This window comes from Carcharhinus amblyrhynchos, chromosome 14 (assembly GCF_965287045.1).
Source record: "Carcharhinus amblyrhynchos chromosome 14, sCarAmb.v2.hapA, whole genome shotgun sequence".
NCBI classification, from domain to species: Eukaryota; Metazoa; Chordata; class Chondrichthyes; order Carcharhiniformes; family Carcharhinidae; genus Carcharhinus; species Carcharhinus amblyrhynchos.
The window spans coordinates 9,619,810-9,639,963 of NC_137337.1; the positions used below are offsets into that span (position 1 = coordinate 9,619,810).

General features: G+C 45.0%; 1 protein-coding gene across 4 annotated transcripts in view; it reads right to left on the reverse strand.

Annotated features, from left to right (window-relative positions):
* The window catches only part of adck1 (aarF domain containing kinase 1), a 446,668-nt gene that overhangs the window by 169,266 nt on the left and 257,248 nt on the right, over nt 1-20,154 (reverse strand). For 3 of the 4 annotated variants that reach the window (XM_080201939.1, XM_080201941.1, XM_080201942.1), the window contains 2 exons: nt 8,435-8,593; nt 5,196-5,312 (listed from right to left, as the gene is read on the reverse strand). In XM_080201939.1, coding sequence (XP_080058065.1) covers nt 5,196-5,312; nt 8,435-8,593 — 276 coding nt within the window. The remainder of the gene's footprint in view (nt 1-5,195; nt 5,313-8,434; nt 8,594-20,154) is intronic. The other variant, XM_080201943.1, reaches the window with a different exon arrangement.

Here is a 20,154-nt window from a genome sequence, read left to right on the forward strand (position 1 = left end):
AGTTTATACTCAGCACAATGTGACAGTGGGAGAGCCAGCTCTAGATTCAATCCCTGATCAGTAGCTGGTTAGTGGTCACATAAATAGTAACGTTAGGAACAAAGAAATTAGGAGCAGAAGTCAGCAAATTCAGTCCTTTGAGCCTACTCTGCCATTCAACTGATCTCTCCCTGGTCTCAAATCCAACTCCCCACCTGTTCCCCATATCCCCTTATCCCTTTTTTAACTTAGAAATATATCTATCTCCTTCTTGAGACCATTCAACGATTCAGACCCCACTGGCTATGGGGCAGAGAGTTCTGCAAATTCACCACCCTCTGCAAGAAGTAGTTCCTTCTCCTCTCAATTTTAGATCTATCATCTCCCAACCTATACCTGTGACCTCTTGTTCTAGATTGCTCCCTAAGAGGAAACTATTACAATCTCCCATCTCTAGATTCCAGGAGAAATGGTCCATCATGTGATTTAACTAGGCTACTTCACAGGATGTCAGAGGACACTTGCAATGATGTGTATTTTGGAGTCATGTACAGACCAGAACAGGTATACAGGGCAGGCTTCCTTCCTTAAAAAGATGCGAGTGAAGCAGTCGGATTTTTACAACGACAACAACCTCTCTGCCTTTTACTCATTTATTCATTCACTGGATATGTGCACCAATGGGTAGGCCAAACGTTATTCTTCTTCACTAATTGCTAGTGAAGTTCACTAATTCACTAATGAGGTGGTGGTGGTGGTAAGCCAACTTCTTGAACCGTTGCAGACCATTTGCTGCAGACACATCTACAGCTCTGCTAGGCAAGGATTGCTAAGTTTTTGAATCAGCGTTAACAAAGGGATGACAACATTGCTCTAAGTTGGGGTGAGTAGGACTTGACAGCGAACTTGGAGGTGACAGTGCGTCCACTTGGCTGCTGTCCTCGGTGGTCGAGGTCACAGCTATGGAAGGTGCTGCCTAAGGAGTCCTGGAGATTTGCTGTTGTGTATCTTCCATATGTGCACATTCGCCCCATGTCTGCGTGGGTTTCCTCCAGGTGCTCTGGTTTCCTGCCACAGTCCAAAGATGTGCAGGTTCGGCAGATTAGCAATGCTAAATTTCCCCTTAGTGTCCCAAGATGTATAGGGGTTTATCGGGGTAAATATGTGGGGTTATATGGATAGGGCCCAGGTAGGAGACTCCACCAGAGAGTTGGTGTAGACTCGATGTGAATACAAAAGAGAAAATGCTGGAAAATCTCAGCAGGTCTGGCAGCATCTGTAAGGAGAGAAAAGGGCTGACGTTCCGAGTCCAGATGACCCTTTGTCAAAGCCGAATGGGCTGATTAGCCTCCTTCTGCACTGTCGGGTTTGTATGGTACACACTGGAACTGGTGGTGCAGGCGGCGTACGTAAAGATAGTGAATGGGTGCCAACAAACTGCTTTGCTCTGAATGGTGTTGAGTTTCTTGAATGTTACTGGAGCTGCACTCATCCAAACAAGTGGTGACATCCTATCACACTCCTGACTTGTGTCTTGTCATTGGTGGAAAGGCTTTAAGGCATGCCTCAGAACATCCAATTATTGACCTGCTCGTGGAACCGCATTATCTTTGTAGCTCGATCAGTTAGCTTTCTGGCCAATGGTGAGACTTTGAATGTTGTTGGTGGAGTGTTAACGTTAAACAGAACTTCACAGTCGCTTTCTCTGGCACCAGCCTTATTTTCGTTCCCAGATTTTTAAAACTGAATTCAAAACCTTCATGCTCTGATGAAAGGATATTAATTCTGCTTTTCTCTCCTGACATGCTACTTGAGCTGTTGAATATATCTAGTGTTTTCTTTATTAATTTTAAGATTTAGTAAGTCGTCTCACAACACCAGGTTAAAGTCCAACAGGTTTATTTGGAACCACAAGCTTTCGGAGTACTGCTCCTTCCTCAGGCTCATCTGGTGAAGGAGCAGCGCTCTGAAAGCTTGTGATTCCATATGAGCCTGTCGCAGTTTAACCTGGTGTCGTGAGACTTCGTATTGTGCCCACCCCAGTCCAACACCAGAATCTCCACATCATTTTAAATTTTAAAGACCCTTGTCAGACCCCCACTTGGAGTACTGTGCGCAGTTCTGGTCGCCCCACTACAGGAAGGATGTGGAAGCTGTTGAGAGGGTGCAGAGGAGATTTACAAGGATGTTGCCTGGATTGGGAGGCATGCCTTATGAGGATAGGTTGAGGGAGCTAGGTCTCTTCTCCCTGGAGAGACGAAGGTTGAGAGGCGACCTGATAGAGGTTTATAAAATGTTGAGAAGTATAGATAGGGTGGATTCTCGGAGACTATTTCCCAGGGCTGAAATTTCCTAGCGACCTATTTCCCAGGTCGCTACGAGAGGACACAGGTTTAAGGTGCTGGGGAGCAGGTACAGAAGAGATGTTAGGGGTAAGTTTTTCACTCAGAGGGTGGTGAGTGAGTGGAATCGGCTGCCGTCGGTGGTGGTGGAGGCGAACTCGCTGGGGTTTTTTAAAAGACTTCTAGATGAATACATGGAATTTAATAGGATTGAGAATTACAGATAGTTCTGTGGCCCGGTAGGTATGGATATGATCGGTGCAACTTGTGGGCCGAAGGGCCTGTTTGTGCTGTAGTGTTCTATGTTCTATGTAAACTGCAATGCTGGGAGTTACACCATCATTGCCTGGATTTCTAATCTAGGCCTGTGCATTACTGGCCCAGTAACATCACAACTATCCCTCACTCACAGGTACATTCAATCCCCATAGGATTCAATGTTATCTGTCAAGAACTAGTTACTAGTTTGCAACCTGATTGAGGAATCTGAACAACATCAGCAATCCACAGAGCATTCGCAAAGCTCTACCTGCTTTGACACAAAATAAAGTTAAAGTTTATTTATTAGTCATGAGAAGGCTTCTATTCACACTGCAATGAAGTTACTGTGAAAATCCTCAAGTCGCCACACTCTGGCTACATTAACTCAGACAGCGTGGCTTTGATTTATATGGCTGTTACGTCTGGTGCATGTCAAATGAACTAGGAATAATGCCATCGTTCACAAATAATTACATTGGATGTTCGAGCCATGTGATCGGTTTTTGGTTACACAGTTGGCTAGACGACAGAGAATCTTCCAGAAGCGAGTGGGGGATTGTGGATAAAAAGACATGTGAGCCTTTTTTGCCAGCGATAACTCAAAGAGACCAACCACTGCAAGAAGAAGACTTGTACCCTGAGGGATGCTTCAGAAAAGAAGAAGATAGATTCTACATCGAGGATATTTCTTGGCCAAGGTTTTCTTAAACTCAGTAGTATCTATTTTTCCATAACAGTGGCATACGTACATAGAGTAGAAGGAGGCCATTTGGCCCCTCAAGCCTACTCTGTCATTCAATAAGAGCATGACTGACCAACGACAGGACCGTGGAGAGTGGGCATTTTAATGCAATCCCAAACCAAATATGAAGCTAGACTAATCCAGTACTTTTCTTGATAGTAGGTTTGTTTGCAAAATGCAGCATTATATATGACTGTTTCCTACCTTTTACCCAGCAGTCTCACTTTGCACACATTTTGAGTAAATAAATGTCACTAAATGAAACAAAGATAAGAGAGGATGACATTCTCCAGTGGGGCACGATAACTAAAACAAAATGTCAAAGGAAACTTAAGTATCCAGACCAAAATACCATTCCCTGTGATTCACCACAGCCCCCGTGCAGTCTCTCTTTATATGTGCTCCAGGTACTTAATGAAACACTCTCCCCCTGCATATCCTAACAATATAATGAACATACTGTTAAAAGGGCAGTTTTGGAGACAGAGGGTCGTGTGATAAAAACTCCAGTGATACATTCAACCAGGGCTGGGAACCTTACTTGTGTAATCCGCATATCTGAGTGGCAATGCTCATACACAACATGGTGCTGCAAATGAGACTGAACAGCAACAACTTTATTCTTTATAGTCAAACATTTCAAAGCACTTTGCGTTTGGAGCATGAACCACATCTGACAAAAAGGACAATGGCTTCTGGTCCACCCTATTACTCTCCACTTGCTACCTGTCTCTTCCCTCCTGGAAATGCTCCTTAACACCAGCCTGGTTATGATTTGCTCAAATATCTTCATGTGAAGAATTTTGTCTGATTCTGCTCCTGAGAAGCATCTCGTCGCACTGCACTGCACGAAAGGCACTATGAAAATGCAAAGCAATCAGCACGCCTAGCTCTGGGAGGTTTGGCAGCATCTGTAAAGAGAGAAAAGAGCTGGTGTTTTGAGTCCAGATGACCCGTTTTCAAAGGGTCTTCTGGACAGGGCGGCACGGTAGAACAGTGGTTAGCACGGCTGCCTCACAGTGACAGGGACCCAGGTTCGATTCCCGGCTTGGGTCACTGTCCGTGTGGATTTGCACATTCTCCCCGTATCTGCGTGGGTTTCCTGTGGGTGCTCCGGTTTCCTCCCACAATCGAAAGACGTGATGGTTTGGTGGATTGGCCACGCTAAATTCTCCCTTCACGTACTCGAACAGACACCAGAGTATAACCATTAGGGGATTTTCACACTACCTTCATGTGAATGCAAGCCTACTTGTGACTAGTAAATAAAATTTAATTTTTACTTTACTCAAAACATCAGCTTCTTCCTCTCCTTACAGATGCTGTCAGACCTGCTGAGATTTTCCAGCATTTTCCTTTTTGGTTTCAGATTCCAGCATCCGCAGTAATTTGCTTTTATCCAGTGCCAAACTCTGGGGTAGGTTTGAATGGACGATGGATCCCAGTGCAGAACTACAAGGGGACCAGAAGCACACTGGAGGTGGGAGCTGCTCCCACAGAGAGCTCCATACGTCCCACCTGTTGCCTGTATAACTGAATGCGGCCGTGAGCTCAGGTCTAAAAACACACCTCATTCTGCCTTAAAACAGACTGAAAAGATGGGAGGTAAATTAAAGACAAAACAAACGTGAGTAAGTTCCTGATCCTCCCCCTTCAATATTTGACAAATGGATAAACGACCGTTTCTCTCGTAAGGAAAGCAGAAGGAATAATGCAGAACGCCCGCTGTTAAATACACATTAAGCCCCACAATCATCTGGAACTGTGTGCAGCAATTATAAGGTAATAATCCGTACCGCTAATCCGGGGAGATGATAACATGCCGATCCAGCCCCCCTCCCTTCACACCACATGAGCCAACTCGTTCTTACCTCATTCACATCAATGCCATTTTTCTCCATGTACTCCCTGTCATTTACCTGGCCCCCTTCCATGAACTCCATGGTCAGGACACGACTGGTTGACAGTTCCCAATGAATCTGAGGGATCTGTGGGATGGAGGAAGAAGACAGATCAGCATTAATCATTGTTACATGTTTGTATTCACTCTGATTGGCCTACTATTTGCTGGAAGTGATATCCCAAGTCCCTAGCACAGGGATCTTAGAATCCTACAGTGCAGAAGGAGGCCACTCAGTTTGAACAAAGAACAAAGACCAAAGAAAATGACGGCACAAGAACAGGCCCTTCGGCCCTCTAAGCCTGCACCAACCATGCTGCCCGACTGAACTAAATCCCATTCCCTTCCGGGGACCATATCCCCCTATACCCCATCCTATTCATGTATTTGTCCAGACGCCCCTCAAAAGTTACTATTGTACCTGCTTCCACCACCTCCCCCGGCAGCGAGTTCCAGGCGCCCACCACCCTCTGGGCAAACAAAATTGCCTCGTACATCTCCTTTAAATCTTGCCCCTCGCACCTTAAACCTAGGCCCCTGAATATTTGACTCTTCCACCCTGGGAAAAAGCTTCTGACTATCTAAGTTCAACCCATCAACAAGAAAGGCATTTGACAACACATCTGCGGGCAATTTGTGTCAATAAATTCAGGGGCAGGTCTGCCAGGAACTACAAAAGTCTCTTACTTGTCTGCAGGACTCTGGGATATATGCATTGTTGCATATCAGAGAACGAGGCTGGGGATAATAGAGGGATTAAAACAATGGAGCTTCATTTACAGGTGTCTGTTCCTCTTACACAGCCTCTGGAGGGCTGAAAGGCCTGTTCCTGTGCTGTAATTTTCTTTGCTCTTTGGTCATTCAGAAGTCTCTTTCCTCTATAAAGAGACCTGGGAGCAGGTGAATGGGGTGAGGGAGAGGGTTTGGGGTTTGGTACTCCCTTTGGCAGGGACCTTGTCACAGAAGGGGAAGATGATGCTGAGGCTGAACCTGCTGTTGGAAAACGAGGGCATCGGCCTAGCCAGGCAATGCAGATGGCGAACGGTTAATGAAAGAAATCATGAATAAAAACTCAAGTTTTTGTTCCCAGCCCTATACTGAGAGGCAGACAGGAAGTAAAACAAATGATCTGAAATTGTTGCCCATATGGTTCCATTTTTAGTCACAGTTCAGAGGTCAGTCAGTCCAGAGGTCACGTTGCAGGTGAAATCCAGTTTCACGAGGTGACTTAATTTCCCAAATGACTGAATCGGCTTTGCATCACTTAAAATGACGTAGTGTTGTGTGAAGCAAGGCCTGAAGAGAATACATTTTCCAGTTCAACGGTATGGAGTAGGTTTTAGGGATTCTCATGGTGACAGAGGCATGCTGCGGTTGGACGGCTGTGCAGAGCAGATACAGAGGCTGAGATCAACTAAATGGACCGAGAAAACCTCAAGAGAGGCTCAAACGAGGGTCAGGAGTGGGAATCAAGAGGTATAAAGGGATAGATGTGGAGATACTGTTGGCAACATAGAGGCATCACAGAAAACTACTTTCTTAATTCTCAATCTTAATACTTCCTCATCCGGACTGCTACTCTTTTGAGAAACAGATTTTAAACAAAGTAATTTTGAATAGAGGTGACATCTAGGTGAATTCAATAATCTAAAGGCAACACAGTGGCCCTTTGGAACTAAAGCAAAACCATTTTATCAGTTTTAAATTATAATGCCAATCATTAAATGATTGCAGCACAGAAGGAGGCCATTTGCCCCCCTCAAGGGCATCATATCTCTCTCTCCAGCAATTTTATATTCTCCTGAATCAATACTGCTAGGTTGTTGCATAAAGGTAAATCTCACAGGATCCAGGGTGAGGTAGCTAAATGGATCCAAAATTGGCGAGGGTTGTTTTTCAAAGTGGAGGCCTGTGGCCAGCGGTGTGCATGATGTGGGTATGCCGGCGTTGGACTGGCGTAAACACAGTAAAAAGTCTGACAACACCAGGTTTTAGTCCAACCTATTTATTTGCTCGAAAGCTTGCGAGTATATTATCAAATAAATAGGTTGGACTAAAACCTGGTGTTGTCAGACTTTTTCCAGCGGTGTGCCTCAGAGATCAGTGCTGGGTCCACTGTTATTTGTCATTTATATTAATGATTAGGATGAGAATTTAGGAGGCATGGTTAGTAAGTTTGCAGATGACACCAAGGTTGGAGGCACAGTGGACAGTGAAGAAGGTTATCTAGGATTACACCAGGATCTCGATCAATTGGACTGACGAATGACAGATGGAGTTGCATTTAGATTAGTGCGAGGTGATGCATTTTGGTAGATCGAACCAAGGCAGGACTTACTCAGTTAATGGTAGGGTGTTGGAGGGAGTTGTAGAACAAAGAAATCTAGGGGACTGGTTCATAGCTCCTTGAAAGTGGAATCACAGGTGGATAGAGTGGTGAAGACATTCAACATGCTTGGTTTCATTGGTCAGAACATTGAGTACAGGAGTTGGGACATGTACAAGACATTGGTAAGGCCACACTTGGAATACTGTGTACAGTTCTGGTCACCCTATTATAGAAAGGATATCATTAAACTAGAAAGAGTGCAAAAAAGATTTACTGGGATATTATCAGGACTTGATGGTTTGAGTTATAAGGAGGGGCTGGATAGACTCTATTCCCTGGAAGCTTAGGGGTGATCTGAGAGGTCTATAAAACAATGAGGGGCATCGCTCAGCATGATAATCAACATCTTTTCCCAAAGATAGGGGAATCTAAAACTAGAGAGCATGGGTTTACGCTGAGAGGGGAGAGATACAAAAGAGTCCAGAAGAACAATTTTATTATACTGAGAGTGGTGCATGTCTGGAACAAGGTGCCAGATGTGGTAGTAAAGGAGAGTACAATTTTGTCTTTTAATAGCATTTAGGCAGTTACATGGGTCAGATGGGTATAAAGTTGAAGTAAAGTTTATTTATTAGTCACAAGTAAGGTTTACAGTAACACTGCAATGAAGTTGAAGTGAAATTCCCCTTGTCGCTACAGTCCTATGCCTGTTCAGGTCAATGGACCTATGGGCCAAACGAGGGCAATTGGGACTAGCTTAGCAGTTTGAAAAAAGGGCGGCATGGACAGAGTTGGGTTGAAGGCCCTGTTTCCATGCTGTAAACCTCAATGACTCTACATTTTGGTTGGAGACCACGTGAATAAAGCTCTGAAATTCATACCTTAAGATACCGGAAGTGCTTAAGCGTGTCAGCCACGACCTCTGCGTTGTGGCCCTCTTTCAGGAAGTCCAGCTCCAGCGGCATGTTTTTCTTTGCTTCATCAACCAGCCAGGCAAAGCTGAAGTCGGGGAACATCCATGAGACGCCTTGAACCAGATGCTGTTAATAAAGTTCCGTGTTACAATCAGTGCCAGTGGTACATAGTCTACAATAAGATCTTAAAGGAAATCTTTTACTGCCCCGATTTCAGGGTGAGCGAGGCTCACAGAACAGAATTCTCTGTCAGCCTCAGGCAGGATTTTAATAATAAACACGAATAAATAAACTTTAAAAACTATCCCTGACCTTCTATTTTGCTCCATATGCTCTACCCCCTCTTAAACAGTATAAAACCCATCACTTTCTCTCTCTCTAGTTCTGAAGCAGAGCCATACAGACTTGAAACATTAACTCAGTTTCTCTCTCCACAGTTGCTGCAGACCTGCCAGAGCTTTTCCAGCATTTTTGGGGTTTTTTTTTTACAGCAGTAAGCATCATTGAAACTGGGCTGTTTACATCTGCAGTCAACACTTTGCTGAGCTGTAAGATCCTGGCAAGTACCAGATGCACCATAGAAAGCATTCTTTCTGGTTGAAGGACTGGAGGGTCTTAATGACATTACTGTTACTAGAGAGGCGGTGCTCGACAGACTGGAGGGGCTGATTGTGGACAAGTCCCCAGGACCGGATGGAATGCATCCGAGGGTTCTGAAAGAAATGGCGGAGGTGATAGTGGATGCCTTGGTGGTTATTTTCCAGACGTCGCTGGATTCCGGGGAAGTGCCGGAGGATTGGAAAACGGCTAATGTTACGCCGTTGTTTAAGAAGGGTGCCAGGCAAAAGGCGGGGAATTATAGGCCGGTTAGTTTAACGTCTGTGGTAGGTAAAATGTTAGAATCCGTCATTAAGGAGGAAGTTGCGAGGCATCTTGAAGGGAATTGCTTGATAGAGCAGACGCAGCACGGTTTCATTAAAGGGAAGTCGTGTCTGACAAATTTACTGGAGTTCTATGAGGATGTGTCTAGGGCGGTGGATAGAGGAGAGCCGGTGGATGTGGTCTTTCTGGATTTTCAGAAGGCGTTTGACAAGGTACCTCACAAGAGGTTATTGCAGAAGGTCGGGGGACATGGAGTTGGGGGTAGGGTGTTAGCATGGATAGAGGATTGGTTGTCAAATAGGAGGCAGAGAGTGGGGGTCAACGGATGCTATTCGGATTGGCGGGTGGTGACTAGTGGGGTGCCCCAGGGGTCGGTGCTGGGGCCTCAGCTATTTACCATTTATATAGATGATCTGGAGGAGGGAACCGAGTGTAGGGTGTCGAAATTTGCTGATGACACCAAGATTGGGGGAACGGCAAATTGTGCGGAGGGTGTGGAGAGTCTGCAGAAGGATCTAGATAGGCTGGGCGAATGGGCCAGGAAATGGCAAATGGAATTTAATGTTGGCAAGTGTGAGGTGGTCCACATTGGTAGGAATAATGGTAGGAATGGGATGCTGGCCTTCATAGCGAGGGGGATTGAATATAAAAGTAGGGAGGTCTTGCTGCAGCTGTATAGGGCATTGGTGAGGCAGCAGCTGGAGTACTGTGTGCAGTTTTGGGCGCCGCACCTGCGCAAAGATATTTTGGCCTTGGAGGGAGTGCAGAGGAGGTTTACTAGGCTGATACCGGAGTTGAGGGGGTTGAGCTATGAGGAGAGGCTGAATAAACTAGGCTTGTACTCGTTAGAGTTTAGAAGAATGAGGGGAGATCTCATTGAGACGTATAAGATGATGAATGGGATGGATAGGATAGAGGTGGAGAGACTCTTCCCGCTCAAAAAAGACAGTAGGACTAGGGGGCACAGCCTCAAGATAAAGGGGGCCGGTTTAGAACGGAGTTGAGGAGGAACTTCTTCACTCAAAGGATGGTGAATCTCTGGAATTCTCTGCCCGTTGAAGTGGTGGAGGCTGCCTCGCTAAATATTTTTAAGACGCGGGTTGATGGGTTTTTGATAAGAGAGGGGATTAAGGGTTATGGGGAGAGGGCGGGAAAGTGGAACTGAGCCACGACAGATCAGCCATGATCTTATTGAATGGCGGGGCAGGCTCGAAGGGCTAGATGGCCTACTCCTGCTCCTATTTCTTATGTTCTTATGTTCTTATGGTATAGGCTCCTGCTCTGACCAAGACCGCAAGAAACTACAAAAGCTCGTGAATGTAGCGCAGTCCATCACTCAAACCAGTCCCCTACCCATTGACCCTGACTACACTTCCCACTGCCTCGGTAAAGCAGCCAGCGTAATTAAGGACCCCACGCACCCCAAACATTCTCTCTTCCACCTTGTTCTGTCATTAAAAAGATACAAAAGTCTGAGATCATGTACCAACTGACTCGAGAACAGCTTCTTCCCTGCTGCCATCAGACTTCTGAATGGACCTACCTTTTATTAAGTTGATGTTTCTCTATACCCTAGCTGTAACTGTATCACTACATTCATGATTCTCTCCTTTACTTCTCTATGAATGGTATGCTTTGTCTGTATAGCGCACAAGAAACAACACTTCTCACTGTATACTAATGCATGTGACAATAATAAATCAAATCAAATCAAACCAAATCCAACCAATCCGCTTTTCCAAGTGCATCAAACACTCTTCCAGAACTATTTGATTCCAGGCCTTGTCACAGGCTTGATCCAGAGATGGGTGGAAGAGGTGAACAGCATGGAGGAGGCGGGAGTAACTGTTTACCCCATCGAGGCAACAGTTGTGAATGTTTAAGTTTAAGTCAACCAAGTCTAGTACCAAGAAGTGCCATCTGAACTGAGATTAATGGATGTGGGGAACGAAGGGTCAAAATAACACAAGTATAATACAGAAGGAAATGGTTATCACAGAGGCTTGTCACCACATTCTGGGTCACTTCTGGAGTCCCAAAGGGGAGACACTCTAATCCTAGCAGTTTCATCAATGACCTTTCTCCCACGTTGTGTGGTCAGGATTGGGGTTAGTGGAGGATAGTTAGCCAGTGTTCAATAATGTAGTAGCACAATGTAGTAACTGGGCATCATTTCAACTTGGGCTGGCAGTTAGCAGGTAGCATTCACATTGCACATAGTAAGCATAGAATCAGAGAGAGAAACAGCACGGAAACAGGTCCTTCAGCCCAACGTGGCCACACCAAGCACGCTTCCTAAACTGAACTAATCCCATCTGCCTGCATTCGGCCCATATCCCTCTAAACCGAGTCAGTTTCGTGTTGAGGGGTGACACTGAACCATCTTGAAAAACAGCATGTCCAGTTACTCCCCTTTGGCCTTCAGTGGCAAGACCATCAGCAACTTTTCCACCATGGTGACCATGGGGCGTCGCCACTGACCAGAAGTTGAACTTAGTCAGTCACATCACTAACATGGCTAGATGGTCAGGGTACAAGTTCAGAACTCTGTGATGGCAACGTCACCTGCTAACTTGTTCAAGGGTGTCCATCATCTACAAGGTTCAAATCAGGCCTGAAGACCGAATATTCACTATGCACATGGATAGATGCAGCCTCAACAACATTCAAGAAGCTTCACACCAACCAGGTTAAAGCAGTCCTCTTGATTAGTGTCCCTGTCACTGGATTCCATGTCCACGCCTTACACCACCAGCGTAATCAAGGACCCCACGCACCCCGGACATTTTCTCTTCCACCTTCTTCCATCGGGAAAATGATACAAAAGTCTAAGGTCACGTACCAATCAACTTAAGGACAGCTTTTTCTCTGCTGCTGTCAGACTTTTGAATGGACCTACCTCGCATTAAGCTGATCTTTCCCTATACCCTAGCTATGACTGTAACACTACATTCTGCATTCGCTCTTTTCTTTCTCTATGAATGGTATGCTTTGTCTGTATAGCGTGCAAGAAACAATACTTTTCACTGTATATTAATGCATGTGACAATAATAAATCAAATCAAAACCAATCCACACTGTGGCTGCAGTCCATACCATCTACTGGGATGATTAGCAGTAACTCACCAAGGTTAGTTCAACAGCACTCCCCCACTCTACATCATGTAGAACCAAGGACAAGAGCAGCAATGTCATGGGAACACCATGACACAGCCAGGTTCCACTCCAAGTCACAGACCAGAGCCTGACTAGGACACATTTGGCCAAGCCCTCATCATCACTGACTCAATGTCCTGGAGTTACCTTCCCAACACCAATACAGGAATGTCATCACCATGGGACTGCAGAAGTTTCAGGATAAGGACACATTTCAAAATCTTTGGGTATTTTTAAGGCAGAGATAAGCATATGCTTGATTAACAAGAGGGTGAAAGGTTATCAGGGGTCAGCCGGAATGTGGGATTTTGGTTACAATCAGATCAGCCACGATGTTATTGAGCGAGGGAGCAGGAGAGAGGGAACGAGCGGGCAACTCCTGCTCTTAATTTGTATGTAGGTCCAGAACCACTTCCTGATTTTGCTTTTGATCTTTGATTTTGATTTGTTTTCACATGCATTGAGATACAGTGAAAAGTATTGTTTCTTGTGTGCAATACAGGCAAAACATACTGTTCATAGAGTGCATAGAGGAAACGCAAAGGAGAGGGTGCAAAATATATGCTACAGTCATATCTAGGGTATACAGAAAGATCAACTTAATATATAGTAGGAAAATTCAAGTCTGATGGCAGCAGGGAAGAAGCTGTTCTTGTGTCTGTTGGTATGTGACCTCAGACTTGTGTACCTTTTTCCTGACGGAAGAAGGTGGAAGAGAGAATGTCCGGGGTGCGGGGGGTCCTTGATTAGGAATGGGCAATGAGCCTTGTCAACCTTGTCCACATCGCAAGAACAAATAATTAAAAACACATATCTGCCTTGATAAAATTGATATTTCTGGAGGAGTTGACGAACATCATTCTTTATGCAGTGTGTGTCCATAATTGTTTTATTAGAGAGACTGTCCTAGGGATGGGGCTTAACAATGCAACATTACTTTTCAACTACACATATATTTTCCTGTCATACCACAGAAACACAAAGTGTTTCAGTGAGAGCAATGGACAGCTCAACCATCAGTCACTCCTTCACAGTCCATATCAACTCTTATTTATTAGTGTCACAAGTAGGCTTACATTAACACTGCAATGAAGTTACTGTGAAAATCCGCCCCCCTTGCCACACTCCAGCGCCTGTTTGGGTACACTACGGGAGAATTTAGCATGGCCAATGCACCTAACCTGTGCACGTCTTTCAGACTGTGGGAGGAAACTGGAGCACCCGGAGGAAACCCACACAGATACGGGGAGAACGTGCACAGACAGTGACCCAAACCGGGAATCAAACCCGGGTCCCTGGCATTGTGAGACAGCAGTACTAAGTACTGTGCCACCCACTATGCTGTCATGCACCCCATCTGGCTTACATAATGCCCTGAGGGAATATTCTACACAAACATTCTCTGATGGCCAAAGGGTAATGAAACTAGAATATAAACTATCAGTTTACTGATCCCTATATTTCCGCTACACAACCCTTACTTCCAACTCAAAACCCAGCGGCACAGTTAAATATCATCTCATCATGGGGCATTGGATCACTCCGCAGGCCAATAATCTTCAGTCCTCTCTTCACTTGTATTACACACCTCCCCATGTTAAACCAGCTTTGTGATACTTTGCCCTCCATAGCTTGCTTGTACTATGCCAACTTAGTTGCATCTGTCTGTTATTCATTTTCAAATGGCAACGCATCTCTTTAAGAAGGTGAGCATGTGCTGCGTCCACACCTTATAGAATCCTACTGTGCAGAAGGAGGCCATTCAGCCCATCAAGTCTGCACTGACCATAATCCCCATAACCCCATGCATTTACCCTAGCTCCTTGAAACTAAGGGGCATTTTAGCACGGCCAATCCACCTGACCCACACATCTTTGAAGTTTGGAAACCGGAGCACCTGGAGGAAACCCATGCAGACACGGGGAGAATGTGCAAACTCCACACAGACAGTGACCCAAACCGGGAATCGAACCCGGCTCCCTGGCGCTGTGAGGCAGCAGTGCTAACCACTGTGCCGCTGTGCCACCCCACGTTGCCCCTTAGCAAACACTGGAACAGTTTCTCTGTTCAGGGATCTGATTCCAACATGATAGCTCTCCTTAGCGTTGCAAATGATCAAATTTTCAAAACAACTCCAATCGCAGCACAAAACTGCTCAAGGCTTATTGATTTTAATGATGGTTTATAAGTCTTTTAATAAAACCTCCACAACTAACCATCAACACTGTCATGTTTCCAAACATTTATGCTGTTGCTTTGATTCTGGAATGGCACTCACTTAATTAATGGCCCCAACAGCAAGCAACACAGTTCCTTTCTTACTTACAATCATCAACTGCATCGTGGAATGCTTTATACAAATATGTGATGTTGTTGAGGTGACAGTGATAAATTTTTGCCGTAAAGGTTATGGAAATGGATGCCAGCGCATTGATTTGGGGCAATTTTTTTTCCCTGTTAAAGGTCACAGCTTGATCAATTGTCCTCGGATTTCAATTGTCGGGAAATCCATTGAGTAATCATTCACAATCCCCCACTTTATTGCACAGTTTAATTGTTACATATTCCACATGTTGCAGAATAGTAGTATTCCCGCGCTGCATTAACTGACGGTTTGGTTCTGACTAATATTTCGCCCTGTTGGGAGTGGGTCGCACCAGTGACTGGGGGACATCGACAATCATTTTGCAGTTACGTGCAGTGACTAGGAATTACGGTTTGCCAATATTCCACCAGCCTGAATGGAGGCCTCTGCACAGGAGGGCGAGTTGCCTCTCGAAAGGATCAAACTCATGATGGGCCATTTTTAGGGCGGCACAGTGGTTAGCAATCCTGCCTCATGGCTTGGGTCACTATCTGCACGGAGTTCTCTCCGTGTCTGTGTGGGTTTCCTCAGAGTGCTCCGGTTTCCTCCGAAAGACATGCTGGGTAGGTCCACTGGCCATGCTAAATTCTCCCTCAGTGTACCCGAAAAGGCACCGGAGTGTGGCGACTGGTGGATTTTCACAGTAACTTCATTGCGATGTTAATGTAAGCCTACTTGTGACATAAATAAAGCTTAAAAACTTGAACTTAAGGTTGAAAAATATGAGAGGAGCTGGGGTTTCTTCTCCTTCCAGCACAGAGTGTTACTTTGCAAAGGCTTTAAAATAATGAGGGATTTTGAGAGAGCCAATAGATAGGAGCTGTGTCCAGCGGCAGGAAGGTTGCTAACCCTGACAGGGAATATATCCGAGGGTTCGGCCATTGAGTCTATGTGGGTAGAACTGAGAAATAAGAAGGGAGAAACCACTTTGACAGGGTTGTATTATAGGCCCCCAAATAGTCAGCGGGAAATTGAGGAGCAAGTATGTAAGGAGATTACAGATCCAAGAAAAATAGGGTGATAATAGTCAGAGATTTTAATCTTCCCAACATTGACTGTGACAGCCATAGTATTAGAGGGTTGGACGGAGAGAAATTTGTTGACTGAATTCAAGAGGAATTTCTCATTCGGTATGTGGATGGCCTGACTAGAGAGCAGGCAAAACTTGACCTCCTCTTGGGAAATAAGGAAGGGCAGGTGACAGAAGTGTTAGTGAGGGATCACTTTGGGGCCAGTGACCATAATTCTATTAGCTTTAAGATAGCGATGGAGAATGATAAGTCTGTCCCAAAAGTTAATATTCTAAATTGGGCCAAGGCCAATTTTGATGGTATCAGGCAGATATTTTCAAAAGTTAATTGGGGGATCTGTGGGAAGGAAATGGGACGTCTGGTAAGTGGCATGCTTTCAAAAGTGTGTTAATCAGGGTTCAGGGTAAGCACATTCCTCTTAGAATGAAGGGCAAGGCTGGCAGAAGTCAGGAACCCTGGGTGTCTCGGGATATTGAGGCCCTGGTCAAGAAGAAGAAAGAGGCACATGATGTGCATAGGCAGCTGGGATCAAGTGAATGTCTTGAAGAGTATAAGGAGCAGAGTTAAGAGAGAAACCAGGAGAGCAAAAAGAGGACATGAAATTGTTTTGACAGATAAGGCAAAAGAGAATCCAGAGAGCTTCTACAAATACATAAAGGGCAAAAGAGTCACAAGGGAGAGAGTAGGGCCTCTTAAGGATCAACAAGGTCATCTATGTGTGGATCCACAAAAGACGGATGAAATCCTAAAAGTATATTTCTTATCAATATTTATTGTTGAGAAAAGCATGGATGTTAGGGAACTTGGGGAATTAAATATTGATGCCTTGAGGAGTGTACATACTACAGAGAAGGAGGTGCTGGAAGTCTTAAAGCACATCAAGGTAGGTAAATCTGCGGGACCTGACGAAGTGTATCCCAAGACGTTGTGGGAGGCTAGGGAGGAAATTGCGGGTCTCCTAACAGAGATATTTGAATCATTGACAGTCACGGGTGAGGTGCCTGAAGATTGGAGAGTGGCAAATGTTGTGCCTTTGTTTAAAAAGGACTGCAGGGAAAAGCCTGGGAACTACAGGCCAGTTAGCCTCACATCTGTGGTGGGTAAATTGTTGGAAGGTATTTTGAGAGACAGGATCTACAGGCATTTAGAGATGCAAGGACTGAATAGGGACAGTCAGCATGGCTTTATGAGTGGAAAATCATGTCTCACAAATTTAATTGAGTTTTTTGAAGGGGTAACCAAGAAGGTAGATGAGGGCAGTGCAGTTGGTGCTGTCTACATGGGCTTTAGCAAGACCTTTGACAAGGGACCGCATGGTAGGTTGTTGCATAATGTTAAATCTCACTGGATCCAGGGTGAGGTATCCAAATGGATACAAAATTGGCTTCTTGAGAGAAGCCAGAGGGTGGTTGTAGAGAGTTGTTTTTCAAACTGGAGGCCTGTGACCAGCGATGTGCCTCAGGGATCAGTGCTGGGTCCATTGTTATTTGTCATTTATATTAATGATTTGGATGAGAATATAGGGGGCATGGTTAGTAAGTTTGGTGACATAGTGGACAGTGAGAAAGGTTATCTCCAACTGCAACGGGATCTTGATCAATTGGGCCAGTGGGCTGATGAGTGGTAGATGGAGTTTAGAACATAAACATAGAACATAGAAAACTACAGCACAAACAGGCCCTTTGGCCCACAAGTTGCGCTGATCATATCCCTACCTACCAGGCCTACCTATAACCCTCAATCCCATTAAATCCCATGTACTCATCCAGAAGTCTCTTAAAAGACCCCAACGAGTTCGCCTCCACCACCACCGATGGCAGCCGATTCCACTCACTCACCACCCTCTGACTGAAAAATTTAATTTAGACAAATGCGAGGTAATGCATTTTGGTAGACTGAACTAGGGCAGGACTTACTCAGTTAATGATGGGGCGCTGGGGAGAGTTACAGAACAAGGAGATCTAGAGGCACATGTTCATAGCTCCTTGAAAGTGGAGTCACAAGGTGGACAGAGTGGGGAAGAAGGCATTTGGCATGCTTGGTTTCACCAGTCAGAACATTAAATACAGGAGTTGGGATGTCTTGTTGAGTTGTACAAGACAGTGATAAGGCCACACTTGGAATACTGTGTGCAATTCTGGTCACCATATTATAGAAAGGATATTATTAAACTAGAAAGAGTGCAGAAAAGATTTACTAGGATGCTACCGGGACTTGATTCATTGAGTTATAAGGAGAGGCTGAATAGGCTGGAACTTTTTTCTCTGTAACGTAGGAGGCTGAGGGGTGACCTTATAGAGGTGTATAAAATAATGAGGGGCACAAATCAGCTAGATAGTCAATATCTTTTCCCAAAGATAGGAGAGTCTAAAACTAGAAGGCATAGGTTTAAGGTGAGAGGGGAGAGATACAAAATTGTCCAGAGGGGCAATTTTTTCACACAGAGGGTGGTGAGTGTCTGGAACAAGCTGCCAGAGCTAGTAGTAGAGGCAGGTACAATTTTATTTTTTAAAAAGCATTTAGATAGTTACATGGGTAAGATGGTTATAGAGGATTATGGGCCAAATGCGGGCAATTGGGATTAGTTTAGGGGTGTTAAAAAAAAAAGTGCGGCATGGACAAGTTGGGCCGAAGGGCCTGTTTCCATGCTGTAAACCTCTATGACTCTATGACTCTAACCAGAGAATACAGATTTAAGATATTTGGTCAAAGAGAGAAAGTGGAGGTGAGGGCATTCTCTTTTATGCACCAAGCTGTGATGATCTGGGAGGCACTGCCTGAGAGGGTGATGGATGCAGATTCAATGGTAACTTTCAAAATGAGAATGGGACAAATCTCTGTCTGTGTGGAGTCTGCACATTTTCCCCGTGTCTCCATGAGTCTCCTCCGGGTGCTCTGGTTTCCTCCCACAGTCCAAAGATGTGCGGGTTAGGTTAATTGGTCATGCTAAATTACCCCTAGTGTCAGGGGGATTAGCAGAGTAAATATGTGGGGTTATGGGGATAGGACCTGGATGGGATTATTGTCGGTGCAGACTCAAGGAGCTGAATGGCCTCCTTCTGCACTGTAGATTCTATGATTCCGTGAAATCCTTAAAAAGAAATAAATGGCAGTGTTGTTGGAAATAAACAGGGCGAATGGGATTTTATGGTAACGCTCTTACTGAGAGCCAACACAAACACAAGTGACCTGGTTCCAAGCTGTCTGATGCTGATTTCTTGGAGTGGTTTGTCATGTTAAGCACACTATATAAATGCAAGCTGTTGTTGTTGCTAAGAGGAGCACAGGTGGTAAAGTTGCAGTCAGAGATTTATCGGTCTGTTAATTGGGTTATCTCCGATTCAAAGTCATGTTGCAATCCTGCCACTTCCAGGGCTGAATGGTGATCAGCAACTAAACAGCTAACAAGAGGATGAGACTCCACGAGAACGACCCGTTCCCCCCTCCCCCATTAGCTGCATTTGATGTGGTTACTTTTTGTTTTTATAAGTAACTTACTTGTTTTTCATAAGAGATTTACAACCTGAAGAGATTTAAAAGCTTTGAGTGCATGTTACGAATTGGGGTTTTGTCCTCATCAAAAGTGTAGGAGTGAGAGATTTATTACAATATTGTAAGTTTATTTTTTATCATCTCACCATGGCCCCTGAGATCTGCCATTGGTGGGTATTGGATGAGTGGCAATGGAGGTGGCATGCAGGGTATAAGGGGCCAGAGTTGGGTAGAGGAGTAAGCAGATGTGTAGAGCGGTAGCTAGAGGACCTTACAACTGCTAAAATAAGTAAGACAAAGTCCTGGAGAACAGGTGTGGGCCTATTAACCAGCCAACTGAGACTACCTCAGCCCTGAGGCTGTCCATGCTCTGCATCTTGTAGATAGTACACATGGCTGCGGTTGTGCATTGGAGGAAGTGAATGGGGTGCCAATCAAGTGGGCTGCTTTGTCCTGGATGGTGTCGAGCTTCTCGAGTGCTGCGTGGAGCTGCACCCATTCAGGCAAGTGGGAAATACTCCATTACGCTTGTGTGATAGAAACATGAAAACATAGAAAATGGGAGCAGGAGGAGGCCATTCTGCTCCTGGCGCCTGTTCCGCCATTTCATTACGTTCACGGCTGATTGCCCGACTCGATAGCCTAATCCCGTTTCCTCCTCATAACCTCCAATCCCGTGCGCCCCAAGTGCTACATCCAGCCGCCTCTTGAATACAATATCATTTAAAAACCCTCTCTCGGGTCACGTCTTCAGTCTTCAC